Source organism: Pongo abelii, chromosome 13 (assembly GCF_028885655.2).
Source record: "Pongo abelii isolate AG06213 chromosome 13, NHGRI_mPonAbe1-v2.0_pri, whole genome shotgun sequence".
NCBI classification, from domain to species: Eukaryota; Metazoa; Chordata; class Mammalia; order Primates; family Hominidae; genus Pongo; species Pongo abelii.
The window spans coordinates 119,844,473-119,862,624 of NC_071998.2; the positions used below are offsets into that span (position 1 = coordinate 119,844,473).

At 46.5% G+C, this 18,152-nt stretch overlaps 1 protein-coding gene across 2 annotated transcripts in view; it reads left to right on the forward strand.

Annotated features, from left to right (window-relative positions):
* The window catches only part of GLE1 (GLE1 RNA export mediator), a 37,166-nt gene that overhangs the window by 17,308 nt on the left and 1,706 nt on the right, over positions 1-18,152 (forward strand). Inside the window, exons 4-15 of one of the 2 annotated variants that reach the window (XR_010136418.1) lie at positions 876-1,024; positions 1,496-1,556; positions 1,808-2,062; positions 3,376-3,607; positions 5,360-5,472; positions 5,637-5,706; positions 11,393-11,535; positions 11,641-11,831; positions 13,922-14,051; positions 15,538-15,642; positions 17,178-17,295; positions 17,843-17,906. Coding sequence is in view for 1 of the 2 variants with exons in the window: in NM_001132194.1 (NP_001125666.1) it covers positions 876-1,024; positions 1,496-1,556; positions 1,808-2,062; positions 3,376-3,607; positions 5,360-5,472; positions 5,637-5,706; positions 11,393-11,535; positions 11,641-11,831; positions 13,922-14,051; positions 15,538-15,642; positions 17,178-17,260; positions 17,843-17,906 (1,596 nt within the window). In the remaining variant the exon portion in view is untranslated. 2 annotated transcript variants of the gene reach the window in all.

Genomic DNA, 18,152 nt, shown 5'->3' on the forward strand with positions numbered 1-18,152 from the left:
ACAAGCATTTCCTCAGGATAAATTCCTGAAATGGAACAAGTGTCAAAGGATATAGACACTTCAAATTTTGATAGTTAAAATGTCAGATTGCCTTTAACCATATGTGAGTACTCTCATGAAATGATAAATTCAATATCTGATACCCTTAGGTACTAAGGAAAAGGACTTTCCTTAGTAGAGGTCCAGGAGAAAATCTTCTAGGCAGAGATAATAACAAAATCAGTGAGATAGGAATGTGTATAGCCTGTTTATGGAATTAGAATGAGGATTTCCGTAAATTGCCAGTGAACCCCGTAAGACTACACAGGATGGAAGCTTAATAGTGCATGGCTGTTTGATGCCATGTTGCTAAATTCCTGTCTGTTCCCAGCTTGTGCTGGAGTGACATAAACCATATGGGGCAATTGGAAGAGCTTTCCAAAACAGCTGAGCTCAAAGATCAAGCAGAAGGAGAAAGGCAATTCCTGCAAAGATTCTGATTCCATGCCCTTAAGTATCTCTGATGGTGTTAGGGGCCGATGGGCAGGTAGCCCACAGGGGTAAATGATCAAGGTGTTGAAGGAGCTCCAGAGAGCAGGTGTTAAACCTTTTCGGCCGGGCGTGGTGGGTCACGCCTGTAATCCCAGCACTGAGGGAGGCCAAGGCAGGCGGATCACAAGGTCAAGAGATCGAGACCATCCTGGCCAACATGGTGAAACCGTCTCTATTAAAAATACAAAAATTAGCTGGGCATGGTGGCGGGTACCTGTAGTCCCAGCTACTTGGGGAGCTGAGACAGGAGAATTGCTTGAACCCGGGAGTCAGAGGTTGCAGTGAGCTGCACTCCATCCTGGTGACAGAGAGAGACTCCATCTCAAAAAAGAAAACCTTTTCAGGAGGGCCTGAGGCAATGGCAGGAGGAGCAAGAGAGGAAGGTGCGAGCCCTCTCGGAGATGGCATCTGAACAACTGAAGCGGTTTGATGAATGGAAGGAACTGAAGCAGCATAAAGAATTCCAAGACTTGCGGGAAGTAATGGAGAAGAGGTGAGTCTCCCTGAATTATGACTGGGAATGTTGATGTGTTCAACTGGAACTCTTTCCCAAGAGGAATTCCAAGGGGAAAGAGCTGAACAACTCCTGAGTCCTTAAATATCAAGGTAAAATAGGCAGAGACTTTTATAACCTGGAAAAAAGACCAAACTTGGAAAGACAACCAAAGGAACACAAAGAGGGAGGCTTTTAGGAGAGGTAAAACAATTTTACGGGCATGGTGGAATACAACTGTAATCTCAATTACTAGGGAGGCTGAGGCAGGAGGATTGCTTGAGTCCAGGAGTTTGAGGCTGTGGTGAGCTATGCTCTGCAGCCTGGGCAACATAACGAGACCGCATCTCTAAGAAAAAGGGAAGGAAGGGAAGGGAGGGCAGGGAGAGGGAGAGAAAAGAAAGAAAGAAAGAAAGAAAAACAATTTTAGGAAGTATCCCTGACTATTCTTCCCTGCCATTTTTCATGCAGCTCCAGAGAAGCCTTGGGACACCAAGAGAAGCTAAAAGCTGAGCACCGTCACAGAGCAAAGGTCAGAGCCTGGCAGAATTGGTGTGGATGTTTTGGTGTCTGTCTGTAACCTGCCTGGAGAGCCAGGTTTTGGCAGATGGCCACCATGGAGGATCTGGGCCATATTATGCCTGTGTGTGACTAACCTTGGGATGTCCTCTTCCTGCTCTGAGCCCATCTGTGAAAATATGTAGCCCACGTAGAATTTGAGGACTGTAGAAAGAAGAAGCCCAGGAGCCCCTCAGAGAGAAGTCACTCAGCCCTTTTCTACAGATTCTCAACCTGAAGCTGCGGGAGGCAGAGCAGCAGCGCGTGAAGCAAGCAGAACAGGAGCGGCTTCGGAAGGAAGAAGGCCAGGTCCGTCTGCGGGCCCTCTATGCTCTGCAGGAGGAGATGCTGCAGCTCAGCCAGCAGCTGGATGCCTCTGAGCAGCACAAAGGGCTGCTTAAGGTCGACCTGGCTGCCTTCCAGACCCGAGGCAACCAGCTGTGCAGCCTCATCTCAGGGATCATCCGGGCCTCTTCAGAGGTAAGGGGGCTTCAGAGTGACTCTTCGCTGTCTTTGAAATGGAAGACTTTAAAAGCAAAACTGTTTTCTGACTTAAAAAGTAATATCTGCTATCTGCTTATTGGGGGAAATACCAAACATTACTTGTTATCTCCATATCTCCTTACCTAGAAGTAACCACTGTTAACATTTTATTTCTTTTATTTCTTTATTTTTATACCTGCTTATTCTGGAGTCTTTTTTTTTTTTTTTTTGCGATGGGGTCCCCCTTTGTCACCTAGGCTGGAGTGCAGTAACACAATCTCAGCTCATGCAACCTCTGCCTCCCGGGCTCAAGTGATCCTCCCACCTCAGCCTCCTGAGTAGCTGGGACTATAGGCGCATACCACCATGCCCTGCTAATTTTTGTATTTTTTTGTAGAGACAGGGTTTTGCCATGTTGCCCAGGCTGGTCTCGAACTCCTGGGCTGAAGTGATCCCCCTACCTCGGCCTCCCAAACTGCCGAGATTAGAGGTATGAGCCACCATACCAAACTTTTTTTGTTTTGTTTTGTTTTTAAATTAGCAACAGGGATCTCACTATGTTTCCCAGGCTGGTCTTGAACTCCTGGGCTCGAGTGATCCTCCCACCTTAGCCTCCCAAAGTATTGGGATTACAGGCATGAGCCATTGTACCTGCCCTGTTTCTTTGCTTTGCTTTTTTTTTTTTTTTGAGACAGGGTGTCGCACTCTTGCCCAGGCTGGAGTGCAGTGGTGTGATCATGGCTCACTTCAACCTCCGGCTTCCAGGTTCAAGCGATTCTCGGATTACTTGAGGCTAGGAGTTCGAGACCAGTAGGTTTCAGCCAACATGGTGAAACCCTGTCTCTACTAAAAATACAAAAATTAGCTGGGTGTGGTGACGCACACCTGTAATCCCAGCTACTTGGGAAGCTGAGGCATGAGCATCACTTGAACCTGGGAGGCAAAGGTTGCAATGTCCGAGATCCTGCCACTGCACTCCAACCTGGGCAACAGAGATTCTGTCTCAAAAAATTATTATTATTATAATAAAACAGTATTATTTTTGTCTAACATATTGTCACAAACTTTTTTAAAAATTACGCTGGCCCTTGTTGCTGAGAATACAGACGAATTTATACTTAGAAACTATGGATGTGATAGTAAGTTAGAATTATTAATACCTTTAAGAGAACAGGGAAAGAAGTATCAATGTGTTGAATGTGGATACTCCATTGGTGCAACAATTCCAATTGTAGGAAATTTATTGACTTGTGTGAGGTATGATTTACCTAGGGAACGACCACTAAGCACCATCTCCGTCACTCTGACAGAGCGGCTATCCTACAACAGAGAGCCAAGCTGAGGCTGAGCGAGCTCTGCAGGAAATGCGGGACCTCCTGATGAACTTGGGGCAGGAGATCACCAGAGCCTGCGAAGACAAGAGGAGGCAGGATGAAGAGGAGGCCCAGGTAAAGCTGCAAGAGGCACAGATGCAGCAGAGACCAGAGGCCCACAAAGAGCCCCCAGCTCCCAGCCAGGGCCCAGGAGGGAAACAGAATGAAGGTGGGTTTCGGTATGGATGTGGTCCTTTAACTCGTAAGTTTTAGATGTGAAGAGAAACAAGAGCATGTTTTGAATGTTGTGTTAAACTGTAGGACAGTTAACCAGAATTTTATGTAATGTATTTCATTCAGTTTTGGTTGATGTGGAGTCTGATTTACGATTCCAACACTTTCCGTTAGGACTTGAAATTCTGTATAACTCTAGCAGATACATTATTTCAATTATTGCTGCTGCTGAGTATTTTAAATAAATGCGCACAGATATGTGTTTGTGTAATACGTATAAGGGGTCAGGAGTTCGAGACCAGCCTGGCCAACATGACGAAACTCCCATCTCTACCAAAAATACAAAAATTAGCTGGGCATGGTGGCGCGCACCTGTAGTCCTAGCTACTCGGGAGGCTAAGGCAGGAGAATTGCTTGACCCAGGAGATGGAGGTTGCAGTGAGCTGAGGTGGCACCACTGCACTCCAACCTGGTGACAGAGTGAGACTCTGTCTCAAAAAAAGAAAAAGAATTAGTGTACCATAGTTTTTGAGAGTGCTGACTCTGGAGCCAGATCAGTGGGAGTCTTGTTTTTGTTTTTGTTTTTGTTTTTTGCGGGGAGGGGATAGAGATTCGCTCTTGTTGCCTAGGCTGGATTGCAGTGGCGCAATCTCGGCTCTCTGCATCCTCTGCCTCCCGGGTTCAAACAATTCTCCTGCCTCAGCCTCCCGAGTAGCTGGGATTACAGGTGCCTGCCAACACGCCTGGCTAATTTTTGTATTTTTAGTAAAGATGGGATTTCACCATGTTGGCCAGGCTGGTCTCAAACTCTTGACCTCATGATCCACCTGCCTTGGCCTCCCAAAATGCTAGGATTACAGGTGTGACCACCACACCCGGCCTGGGAGTCTAGTTTTTCTTTTTTGGTGTTTTTTTTTTTTTTGGTTTTTTGAGACGGAGTTTTGCTCCTGTTGCCCAGGCTGGAGTGCAATGGCACGATCTCGGCTCACTACAACCTCCGCCTCCCGGGTTCAAGCGATTCTCCTGCCTCAGCCTCCCGAGTAGCTGAGATTACAGGCATGCGCCACCACACCTGGCTAATTTTTTTGTATTTTTAGTAGAGACAGGGTTTCTCCATGTTGGTCAGGCCGGTCTCGAACTCCCGACCTCAGGTGATCTGCCAGCATCGGCCTCCGAAAGTGCTGGGATTATAGGCGTGAGCCACTGCGCCCAGTGTTTTTTGTTTTTTGGTTTTGTTTTTTTTTTTTTTTTGAGATAGGAGTCTCACTCTTGTCACCCAGGCTAGAGGAGTACAGTGGTATGATTACGGCTCACTGTAGCCTCACCCTCCCAGGCTCAAGTGATTCTCCCCACTCAGCCTCCCAAATAACTGGGACTACAGGCATGCGCCATCCTGCCTGGCTAATTTGTGTATTTTTTGTAGAGATGGGATTTCATCATGTTGTGCAAGCTGGTCTCAAGCTCCTGGGCCTGTCTTGGCCTCCTAGAGTACTGGAATTACAGGCGTGGGTCACCACACCCAGCCTTAGTTTTTCTACTTAGTAGTAATGTGACCATGGCAAATCACTTAACCTTTTTGTGCCTGTTTCCTTTTCTATAAAATGGAGATAATAATAGTATCTATTTCCTAGTTATTGTGACAGTTAAAGCAGTCAGTACATACATAAAGTGATTATAACAGTGCCTGCCTCATATTACGTGTTCAGTAAATACTAGCTATTATTAAAACCTCTCTTTTATTTCTCAGACCTCCAGGTGAAGGTACAAGACATTACAATGCAGTGGTACCAGCAGCTGCAGGATGCTTCCATGCAGTGTGTGTTGACCTTTGAGGGTCTGACCAACAGCAAGGACAGTCAGGTAGGGGAGAGGTATATGGCAGTAATTTTGTGGGCTTGATGGTTCTCAGAGAATGAGCACTTCGTGTCCCAAAGGAATGTAGTTGGCATGTCACTTTACCTGATTCTAAGTGACATCTACTCAGCTCTTCAGAACACTGCCTTCTCACTGTTCTCTTCTGGCAGGCCAAAAAGATAAAGATGGACCTCCAGAAGGCTGCTACCATCCCAGTGAGCCAAATCTCTACCATTGCAGGTTGGTCAGAGGGGTTAAGAATGTGACCTTTCACTTCATTGTATTATTTTTCAGACTCCAAATCTATTTATCTGTAAGGTTCCTATAAAAGTATATTCAAACAAATGTTTACAGTTGGATTGGGTACATGTAAGTGATATACATCTTGTTTCCCTGGTTTCTTCTTTAACACATAGAAGGTAATCATGGCCGGGCTCACTCCTGTAATCCCAGGACTTTGGGAGGCCGAGGTGGGCAGATCACAAGGTCAGGAGTTCGAGACCAGCCTAACCAACATAGTGAAACCCTGTCTCTACTAAAAATATAAACACTAGCCGGGTGTGGTGGCTCTTGCCTATAATCCCACTTACTCAGGAGGCTGAGGCAGGAGAATCGCTTGAACCCAGGAGGCGGAGATTGCAGTGAGCCAAGATCACGCCACTGCGCTCCAGCCTGGGTGACAGAGCGAGACTCTGTCTCAAAAGCAAAAAAAAAGAAAAAAGAAGAAGATAATCATGATGTGTTTGACTAATTTTTTTTTTTTGAGACAGAGTCTCGCTCTGTCGCCCAGGCTGGAGTGAAGTGGCGCGATCTCGGCTCACTGCAAGCTCCGCCTACTGGGTTCACGCCATTCTGTTCTCCTCCCTCAGCCTCCCGAGTAGCTGGGACTACAGGTGCCTGCCACCACGCCTGGCTAATTTTTTGTATTTTTAGTAGAGACAGGGTTTCACTGTGTTAGCCAGGATGTTCTCGATCTCCTGACCTCGTGATCCACCCTCCTCGGCCTCCCAAAGGGCTGGGATTACAGGCGTGAGCCACTGCACCCAGCCCTTTTTTTTTTTTTTTTTTTTTGAGATGTAGTCTCGCTCTGTTGCCCAGGCTGGAGTGCATTGGCACTATCTCGGCTCACTGCAAGCTCCGCCTCCTGGGTTCACGCCATTCTCCTGCCTCAGCCTCCTGAGTAGCTGGGACTACAGGTGCCCACCACTGCGCCTGGCTAATTTTTGTATTTTTAGTAGAGACGGGGTTTCACCGTGTTAGCCAGGATGGTCTCGACCTCCTGACCTTGTGATCTGCCCGCCTCAGCTTCCCAAAGTGCTGGGATTACAGGCGTGAGTCACTGCACCCGGCCTTTTTGATTCATTTTTAACAAGCTACCTTTTATGGTAAATTATTAGGATGGCTCTTAGCTTTGAAGTTGCAGGATACTGCTGAAAACATCACTAATGGAACCTAGGCTGTGACTTGCAGGCTTTGCTTCTGTCCTACAACATTACGTTTTCCGAATTACTCCAAGCTCACCTTGTTCATCCTCCAGGACTCCTTTTCTCTCTAGAGACTGAGGTTTAGAAAGAGAGAACCAGACAAGGAAAAAACTTTTCTTTAGAACCAGAGGTTCATTTCTATGGAGCTGTAGATGTGGAAGCCTCCAGATTATAGACTGAGCTGCCAGGTGGCTGGGGAGTGTGTGTGCAACTGGAACACTCCTCTGACTCATCGTGGGTTCCGTTCCCTGACTCACTTCTCATTGCCTGGAAAGCATAGGAAAATTTCAGTTCCTGCCCTTGATAGGCAGTCCGACAAAACTTACATATGACTTTGCTGCCTAAAATTCTTTCTGGAACAGGGCAAGGTATAAATAAATAAATAACCTATCACTTTTTAGAATTTAAAGTGCTGTGTCCTTTGATAGCAACAGCAAAGCAGGAGAGGTTGACTGGGCAGCCACTCCACACCTCGGTGGCCGTTCCCAGTTCCCCTCCGTTGACCGCAGACAGGGTCAGTACCTCCTTCATCAGGAAAATGGAGACATCCAGTGTGAGCTCCTCAGAGCCCCTTCCACCACTGCACAGTGACATTTACCTCTTAGTCTCCCATGTTACTGGATGAGGCATCCTTGCTGCTGGGCTTACCCTTCCACCTCTGCCCTTGTTCCCTTTCCTTCCTGTCTCCTATCAGACTTTGCCTCATCGTTTATTGCCTTTCCTGTTTTCTGTGATTCCTCCTTTTTATAGGCTCCTCTCTCTCAGCCTTTAAATATACGTGAGCCCCTCACATCCTAACATGAGTTTCCCTTGATCCTATGTCTTCTAAGTGTTTGCTGATCTTCCTGAGGTTTCTGTTCGGCACTGTTGCTGCTTTCTCTGTGCAACTCTACTCCTTTGGCCTCCATGGTACCATTACTTTCCAGGTTCTTTTCCTGCCTCCCTCCCTACCCTTTCCTTTCCTCTCTCTTTCTTCCTCTCTCTCTCTCTCTCCCCTTTGTGGGTTTCTCAGTCTTCTACCCCACTCTAATTGTAGATGATTCCTAGGGATCTACTCTCTTTCTTTGAGTCAGAGTCTCGCTCTTTCGCCCAGGCTGGACTGCAGTGGCACTGTCTCAGCTCAGTGCAAGCTCCGCCTCCTGGGTTCACGCCATTCTCCTGCCTCAGCCTCCCGAGTAGCTGGGACTGCAGCGCCTGCCATCATGCCCGGCTAATTTTTTGTATTTTTAGTAGAGACGGGGTTTCAACGTGTTAGCCAGGATTTCAGCGTGTTAGCCGGGATTTCAGCGTGTTAGCCAGGATGGTCTCGATCTCCTGACCTCGTGATCCACCTGCCTCAGCCTCCCAAAGTGCTAGGATTACAGGCGTGAGCCACCGCGCCCAGCCGGGATCTACTCTTATCCTGCAGCTCTTTTCATTCTCTCTACTTACAGGGCTTCAAACATAACCTGAATGCTGATGACTCCCAAACCTACCTCTGGTTTATTCCTTTCTTCTGAGCTTCAGATTCTCCAGCTTCAGCTACCTGAGGGACATCTCTGCCTATATGTCTCTTAGCTGCCTCAAGTTTAATGTGTTCAAATCCAAACCCATTGTCTTCCTTAGCCCTCTTTGTCTCCTGTTTTCTCTAAGTAATCAGTAGCACCATTATCTACTCAGTAATCTTAGCTGGAAACCTGGGAGTCATCTTTATGACTGCTGCCTCTCTTTCACTCACCACATCGAATTAGTCTATAACTTTGCCTTTTTTAATTTTTCTACACATTTCCTGACTCTCCCTTTGTCTCCATCATGACTGTAAGCCCTGTAAGATCTTGTAGTCCAGCCAGACACAGAACATGCTCTAGAGTTAGTGCTCAGTAAACATTTAATGAATAAGAGAGAAAGATCACCTAATTCTTGTCTTTTTTAAAAAGGTGGGCCGGGCTCACGCCTGTAATCCCAGCACTTTGGGAGGCTGAGGCGGGTGGATCACAAGGTCAGGAGTTCGAGATCAGCCTGACCAACATGGAGAAACTCTGTCTCTACTAAAAATACAAAATTAGCTGGGCATGGTGGCGCATGCCTGTAATCCCAGCTGCTCGGGAGGCTGAGGCAGGAGAATCTCTTGAACCCGGGAGGCGGAGGTTGTGGTGATCTGAGATCACGCCATTGCACTCCAGTCTGGGCAAAAAGAGCAAAACTTTGTCTCAAAAAAAAAAAAGTGGATGTCAGCTGGGCCCGGTGGCTCACACTTGTAGTCCCAGCACTTTAGGCGGCTGAGGTGGGTGAATCATAGGAGGTCAGGAGTTCGAGACCAGCCTGGCCAATGTGGTGAAACCCCATCTCTACTAAAATACAAAAATTAACCAGATGTGGTGGCAGGCGTCTGTAATCCCAGCTACTCAGGAGGCTGAGGCAGGAAAATCACTTGAACCCGGGAGTGGAGGTTGCAGTAAGCCAAGATCGTGCCATTGCACTCCAGCCTGGGTGACAGAGTGAGACTTCATCTCAAAAAAAAAAAAAAAAAAAGTGGATGTCGCCGGGTGTGGTGGCTCATGCCTGTAATCCCAGCATTTTGGGAGGATGAGGCGGACAGATCACTTGAGGTCAGGAGTCTGAGATCAGGCTAGCCAACATGGTGAAACCCCATGTCTACTAAAAATACAAAAATTAGCCAGGCGTGGTGGCACGCGCCTGTAGTCCCAGCTACCTGGGAAGCTGAGGTGGAAGAATCGCTTGAACCTGGAAGGCGGAGGTTGCAGTGAGGTGACATCGAACCACTGCACTCCAGCCTGGGTGAGAGTGAGACTCCATCTCAAAAAAAAAAAAAAAAAAAAAAAAAAGATGGATGTCCATGAGTGGTTAGAATTAGAAATCTTAAATAAGGACATGATGTTGGTGTGGCATCGGGAGGCCACGTCGGTCTAGGGTTGGAAGCTAACTAACTTTCCTCCCACCTAGAGAGGTATGGAGAGGGGCTAGATGCTAGATGGAGCATCCAGCCAGTGGAGTCCACATGGTTGGCTTTTTTTTTTTTTTTTTTTTGATAAGAAAACTGAATGATAGGATATTTCTGAAACTTTTGTGACATTTCTTGAAGTGATTAGGAACTTGACAGGGTATTTCTCAACTGGAGATGCTATATTAAAACATTCACTTCAGGACTTCAGGTAATGGAAAGTAATTCAGATCTGCTTTTTTTTTTTTGGGAGATGGAGTCTTGCTCTGTCACCCAGGCTGGAGTGCAGTGGCACAATCTCGGCTCACTGTAACCTCCACTTCCTGGGTTCAAACAATTCTCCTGCCTCAGCCTTCCCAAGTAGCTGGGATTACAGGCACCCGCCACCACACCTGGCTAATTTTTGTATTTTTATAGTAGAGACGAAGTATCACTCACCATGTTGGTCAGGCTGGTCTCGAACTCCTGACCACAAGTGATCTGCCTGCCTTGGCCTCCCAAAGTGCTGGCCCAGATCTGCTTAAGCAAAAAAAAAAAAGCATTTATTGGAAAGATAAAGAAATATTTTACAGAACCCAGTGGCAGGAATGAGGTGAGGTCTCAGGAGCTAGAAACTTTAGTTCTTTTTTCCTCTCTCATCTCATCTGTCCTCTCCACATCTCCATTCTTATTTTATAGATTGCCGTTCTTTGGTCTTCATGGCAGGTACACAGCCCCACTGCTTGTGAGTGTATGTGACACAGGGCCAGCTACCTCAAGGAAGTGACTCTTACTTGACTGACTGGCTCAGCTTGACTGCCTCTAATCTAACTGTAGCTGGTGTGGGGGTGGAGCACACAGAATCTTTGGTACAAATATAACTGTTACGAATCCACTTCTGTGTCTCTGAGGACGGAAGAAGGCAGGTCCTGAGAAGGGGGCATATTATCATGAGCTGGGCAGATCCCTTAGAAGGTTTTTCCTAGAGATGTGACTAACTCCTCTAGAGATACCAACCACAGTCCATGGGGTCAGTAACAAAATGTAACACCTCTTTCTATACCATTTATCTCTTCATTTTATGTGTACAGTAAGGGATACTGTTTATCCCTTCATTTCTGTAGGGCAGCACAGCTGGGTTTTTGTAGATGCTTTGTAATTACAATGATGAAACAGGCTGGGCATGGTGGCTTACGCCTGTAATCCCAGAACTTTGGGAGGCCAAAGTGGGCGGAGACCAGCCTGGCCAACATGGTGAAATCCTGTCTCTACAAAAAAAAAAAAATAGAAAAATTAGCCCAGCGTGGTGGCAAGCGCCTGTGATCCCAGCTACTCAGGAGGCTGAGGCAGAGAATTGCTTCAACTCGGGAGACGGAGGTTGCAGTGAGCCAAGATTGTGCCACTGCACTCCAGCCTGGGCGATAGAGTGCGACTGTCTCAAAAAAAAAGAAAGAAAAAGAAAAGAAAAGAAAAAGAGATTGATCTGTGGTTGTATCTTTTAATTTCTCTCTATCATGCTCAGGCTCAAAACTGAAGGAGATCTTTGACAAGATCCACAGCCTGCTCTCTGGAAAACCTGTTCAATCTGGTGGGCGCTCTGTGTCTGTCACCCTTAACCCACAGGGGCTGGACTTTGTTCAATACAAACTGGCAGAGAAGTTTGTGGTGAGAAACCTTGTTGCTAGAGGTATGGGAAGCAGAGGCTGGTGTACAAGATTTCAGCCTTTTTCTGGTATTAAGTTAAAATTGTACCCACCTCTATGTTCTCAGAAACAAGGCGAGGAGGAAGTGGCCTCTCACCATGAAGCAGCGTTCCCCATCGCAGTTGTGGCGTCCGGGATCTGGGAGCTCCACCCCAGAGTGGGGGACCTCATTCTTGCTCATCTACATAAGAAGTGTCCTTACTCTGTTCCTTTCTATCCCACTTTCAAGGAAGGAATGGCTTTGGAAGACTATCAGAGGTAAAGTTGTTTTTCTCCCTACTCACTATCCCTAGAGTGATTAATGAAATATAAATAGAATTGGAATTTGTTTTTCCCTCCTCACAGCTCCTATTACATACCTTGAATGTTCTATCAGAAATATAATGTCTTTTGGCCGGGTGCAGTGGCTCATGCCTGTAATCCCAACACTTCGGGAGGCCAAGGTGGGCGGATTGCCTCAGCTCAGGAGTTCGAGACCAGCCTGGGCAACATGGAGAAACACCATCTCTACTATAAATACCAAAAATTAGCCAGGTGTGGTGGTGCACACCTGTAGTCCCAGCTACTCAGGAGGCTGAGGTACGAGAATTGCTTGAACCCAGGAGGCGGAGGTTGCAATGAGCCGAGATCATACCAGTACACTCCAGCCTGGGTGACGCAGCAAGACTGTGTCTCAAAAAGAAAGAAAAAATACATATACATAGTCTTTTATGTAAACTGGAGAGCCTTTGGGATTTGTGAACTTAGGTGCCAATAATCAATGTAGTTTAGTGAAAAGGATACTGGGGTCTTGGAATTTTATCCCTGCTTTGTTTCATACCTTTGCAAAAATGGACAAATCATTTAGTCTTTTTGAGCATCTTTTCCTGATTTTTAAATGAGGGTAATGACATCTATTACCTCCTGTGAATTTACCTCATGGCTTATATGAAGCTCAGATTTGATGATGGATGTGAGTGCTTGGTAAACAAAGTATTCTACAGGTGTAATAATATGTAATTATATATTAATAGTAATGCTGAGTATAATAATATATTGCTACTTTTTAGCCATAAAAAGTAATCTCTGGGCCAGGTGCAGTGCCTCATGCCTGTAATTACTTTAACAATTTGGGAGGCTGAAGCAGAAGGATCGCTTGAGCCCAGGAGTTCAAGACCAGCCTGGGTAACATAGCGAGACTCCGTCTCTACAAAATTAGCCAGGTGTTGGCTGGGCATGGTGGCTCACGCCTATAATCCCAGCACTTTGGGAAGCCAAGGCCGCCAAAGCGGGCGGATCACCTGAGGCCAAGAGTTTGAGACCAGCCTGGCCAACATGGGTGAAAACCTGTTTCTACTAAAAATACAAAAAATTAGCCGGGCATGGTGGCAGGTGCCTGTAATCCCAGCCACTCAGGAGGCTGAGGCAGGAAAATCGCTTGTACCCAGGAGGCGGAGGTTGCACTGAGCCGAGTGCCATTGCATTCCAGCCTGGGCAACAAGAGTGAAACTCTGTCTCAAAAAAAAAAAAAAAAAAAAAAGGCCAGGCGTGGTGGCTCACGCCTGTAATCCCAGCACTTTGGGAGGCTGAGGCGGGCTGATCACCTGAGGTCAGTAGTTCAAGACCAGCCTGGCCAACATGGTGAAACCCTGTCTTTACTAAAAATACAAAAAATTAGCCAGGTGTGGTGGCAGGTGCCTTAATCCCAGCTACTCGGGAGGCAGAGGCAAAAGAATCGCTTGAACCCGAGAGGCGGAGATTGCAGTGAGCTGAGATCGTGCTATTGCTCTCTAGCCTGGGCGACAAGATGGAAATTCCGTCCCAAAAAAAAAAAAAAAAAATTAGCCGGCTGTGGTGGCATGTGCCTGTGGTCCTAGCTACTCGGGAGGCTGAGGCGGGAGGATCACTTGAACCTGGGAGGTGAAGTTTGCAGTGAGCTTTGATCATACCACTGTACTCCAGCCTGGGCGACAGAGACTCTGTTTCCCAAAAAAAAAAAGCAATTCCTCTCTAATTTGTCGCCCTTATTTTGGCCTTTTCCCAGTGAATTTTTTCTTATTTCTTTTTTTTGAGACAGTCTCACTGTTACCCAGGCTGGAGTGCAGTGATGCAATCTCGACTCACTGCAACCTCCACCTCCCAGGTTCAAGCAATTCTCATGCCTCAGCCTCCCAATTAGCTGGGACAAACAGGCATGCACCACCATACCTAGTTAATTTTTGTATTTTTAGTAGAGTTGGGGTTTCACCACATTGGCCAGGCTAGTCTTGAACTCCTGGCCTCAAGTGATCCGCCTACCTCGGCCTCCCAAAGTGCTGGGATTACAGGCGTGAGCCACTACGCCCGGCCAAATTTTTCTTCCTGTATAGGATGCTTGGCTACCAAGTAAAGGATTCCAAAGTGGAGCAGCAAGACAACTTTCTAAAACGCATGTCAGGGATGATCCGTCTCTATGCTGCCATCATCCAGCTCCGGTGGCCATATGGAAACCGACAGGAGGTAGGTAAAAGAGGCTTACCGTCAATAATGAGAGGTTAGGCCACAGTCCATGTGTATTGCTCCCACAGGAAATGTTGGCCTTCTTTCAGAGAGCCAGTCTAGTTAAAGGATAAATTATATGGCAGTTTCATGGGTATTCTGTAGAGGACTGAATGTTGATTATTAGGGAACTTTCTTGGATCACCTGGTACTTTAAAGAGCTGGTTTTGTAACAGAGTCTACCAGAGGAGAGTCTGTTATAAATCAGTCATTAAGGTTAGAAGATTTTCTTACAAGAGGAATGAGCAAGAAATTGTCATCTTAGAACTAGTTGAGACCTTAGAAGCCATCTAGATCACATCCCTTACTTCACAGATGGACAGATCAAGCTCAGAAAGCTGCAGCTGGGGTTCAGGGCTTTGACTTGCCAGCCCAATTAATTTCTCAGGGAATACTGATTAGAGGGACAGAGAAATTAATAGTCATGGAGACCTAAAGAGAAAAAATAGAAGTTGATTAAATCCAAGTTTTTATTGTATGCCTGCTGTGTCCCAGGTTCTGTGCTAAAGGTACCAAGAATAATAAATAAAATGTCAATAAGGCTAATTGTTGGCCTATGGAATACCTGAAACTGAAGCTGACACATGCATATTGAAGGGAGCCTATAAAGAATGTGTGGGAACCAGTGTATTGAAACATTAAAAAACAGAAGGCGAGGTAGCTTCACGCCTGATATCCCAGCACTTTGGGAGGCTGAGGTGGGTGGATCACCTAAGGTCAGGGGTTCAAGACCAGCCTGGCCAACACGGTGAAACCCCATCTCTACTAGAAATACAAAAATTAGCTGGGCATGGTGGGCGCCTATAATTCCAGCTACTTGGGAGGCTGAGGCACGAGAATCGCTTTAACCCGGGAGGCAGAGGTTGCAATGAGCCGAGATCACGCCATTGTGCTCCAGCCTGGGCAACAAGAGTAAAACTCTCCCTCAAAAAAAAAAAAAGAATGTGTGGGAACCAATGTATTGAAACATTTAAATACAGAAGGCCGGGCGAGGTGGATTCACGCCTGTAGTCCCAGCACTTTGGGAAGCCGAGGCAGGTGGGTCATTTGACTCCAGGAGTTTGAGATCAGCCTGGGCAACAAGGTGAAACCATGTCTCTAAATAAAATACAAAAAAATTAGCTGAGCACAGTGGCATGTGCATGCCTGTAGTCCCAGCTACTTGGGAGACTGAAGTGGAAGAATCACTTGAGCCCAAGAGGTGAAGCCTGCAGTGATCTATGATCGCACTACAGCACTCCAACCTGGACAACAAAGTGAGACCCTGTCTCAAAAAAATAAAAGAAAAACAGAATTTGTTTAGTTTGTGTTATTTCTGCCCTGTGGCAGGTGCTAGGGCTGGATGATCTGGGGTTCATTTCCACTTGGTGATGGCTGGATGATACATTGGGAGTTTAGATTCCTAAACAAAATGAGATCAATGATAACCAAGCTTCTCTCCTCCCAGATTCACCCTCATGGCTTAAATCATGGATGGCGCTGGTTGGCACAGATCTTAAACATGGAGCCCTTGTCAGATGTGACAGCCACCCTCCTCTTTGACTTCCTGGAGGTACGTAACTCAGTTATCACACAAGAGAAGGCCAGTGGTTGAGGTAGCCTTGATCCACTGGGTGACATGAATGGGGAAACAGCATAGCAATTGGGCCTGATAGTAAAACAGCATGAGGTTCCAGTGTCATACGTTTTTCCCAAGCTGTAGACCAACCTTGCTTTCACTTTTACTCCTTGCTATATTTACTTGGCTTCTCTGGATTTTTTTCATTATAAAGAACAGAAAATTGTACATTCTAGCAAAAGTGAAAAGGGGAATTTGTTTTAGGGATATAGAAGGGACTCCCAGGCTGGGTGCGGTGGATCACACCTGTAATCCCAGCACTTTGGGAGGCCAAGGTGGGAGGATCACATGGGGTCAGGAGTTCGAGCCCAGCCTGGTCAGTATATTGAAACCCTGTCTGTACTAAAAATACAAATAAAGGCCGGGCATGGTGGCTCACGCCTGTAATCCCAGCACTTTGGGAGGCCAAGGCGGGTGGATTACCTGAAGTCACGAGTTCAAGACCAGCCTGTCCAACGTGGTGAAACCCCGTCTCTACTAAAAATACAAAAATCAGCCGGGCGTGATGGCGCACACCTGTAATCCCAGCTACCGAGGAGGTTGAGGCAGGAGAATCGCTTGAACAGAATCTCACTCTGTCAGCCAGGCTGGAGTGCAGTAGTGTGATCATAGCTCACTGTAGCCTCAAACTCTTGGGCTCAAGCGATCCTCCCACCTAACCCTGCCAAAGTGTTGAGATTACAGGAGTGAGCCGTTGCCCTCAGCCAAGAAGACACTTCTTACAGAAGAAAGCCTTGGGGTACGTGCCATAACAAATCTGGAACCATTTGACCTATGGAGCCAATAGTTTCTAGTTACCTTAATAGCTCTTGACGTCAGCCAGGTGCAGTGGCTGACAGCCTTTGGGAGGCCAAGGCAGGCGGATCACTTGAGCTCTGGAGTTCAAGACCAGCCAGGACAACATGGTGAAACTCTATATCTACAAAAAAATACAAAAATTAGCGGGGTATGGTGGTGTGTGCCTGTGGTCCCAGTTACTGAGGAGGCTGAGGTTGGAGGATCACCTGAGCCCAGGGAGGCTGAGGCTGCAGTGAGCTGTGATCATGCCAGTGTCCTCTAGCCTGGGCAACAGAGTGAGACCCTATTTCAAAAAAAAAAATAAGCTCCTGAAGTTACCATACATGAACAGTGATCCTGTATCATTTGAGAACACAAGTGGTATTCTGTATACTCTCCTTACTAAGTTTGGGAGGTATACCATACCTTTAGGAAGGCTTCCATTCATTAGAGGAAAAGAAGAGTAGTTCATTAAGACCTGATTGGTTAAATGGAGGTATTGCCACATAAAGAGAAATGCTTTAGAAGAAGGTTGGGTGTTTCCATTTATTCCCTTGTTAGCAAGTTCAGTGGCATTGTGGCTGAAATTTTTGATAGGTGTGAAAGATGAAGGGCTGATTGTGCTTTATGAATCTGTCCTGTGAGTGTGAATTTTCATTCTCTGCTCTGACAGTGCCTGTCTTTCCCTCTAGGTGTGTGGGAATGCCCTCATGAAGCAATACCAGGTTCAGTTCTGGAAGATGCTAATTCTCATCAAAGAGGACTACTTTCCCAGGTATCAGGCTTGTTGAGCAGACAGCAGGGGATTAAGTAAGTAAAACTCATAACCAGGCCTCAGATACCCAAGGGTGCTATTACCTGCTGGTTTTGATTCAAGTTAAAAACACCTGTACTAAGTATGACATCTTCCTACTCCAGTCCCTCTCGTTGATATTTGAATAAATGCTTTTGAACCTTAATGAGAGTCTGTCTTAAATATCATTGCCTAAACAAAAACACAAATTAGGGGCTGGGCACAGTGGCTTATGCCTATAATTATGCCTATAATTGCAGCTCTTTGGGAGGCCACAGGAGGAGGATCACTTGAGCCCAGGTGTTCAAAACCAGCCTGGGCAATATAGCGAGACCCCATCTCTTCCAAAAAAAAAATTAGCCAGGCATGATGGCATGCATCTATAGTCCCAGCTACTAGGGAAGCTGAGACAGGAGGATTGCTTGAGCCCAAGAGTTCAAGGCCTCAGTGAGCTATGATCGCACCACCGCACTGCGCTCCAGCCTAGGTGACAGAGTGAGACACCGTTTCCAAAAGATAGGTGTATATCATAGGTGTGATTCACGTGTCTTTCTCTCCCTGTAGAATTGAAGCTATCACAAGCTCAGGACAGATGGGTTCCTTCATACGCCTCAAGCAGTTCTTGGAGGTAAGATGCCCTTAGACCAACATGTCCCACACTGTTGTTGGGCTGGAATGCACCTGTGTCTGACAAGTCTTGGACCTTCAGACGCTCTGATTGCACTCTCTTCCTTAGTTCTTCCAAACCCTTCTTTTTGTTCCTAATTCCCTCTTAACCTTTGGAGTAAGGGCTGCCATTTCCTCTTCTTTATATGTATCATTCTCTATACTGCCTGTGAGAAAGCTATGCTGAGATGAATAAAATATATTTAGT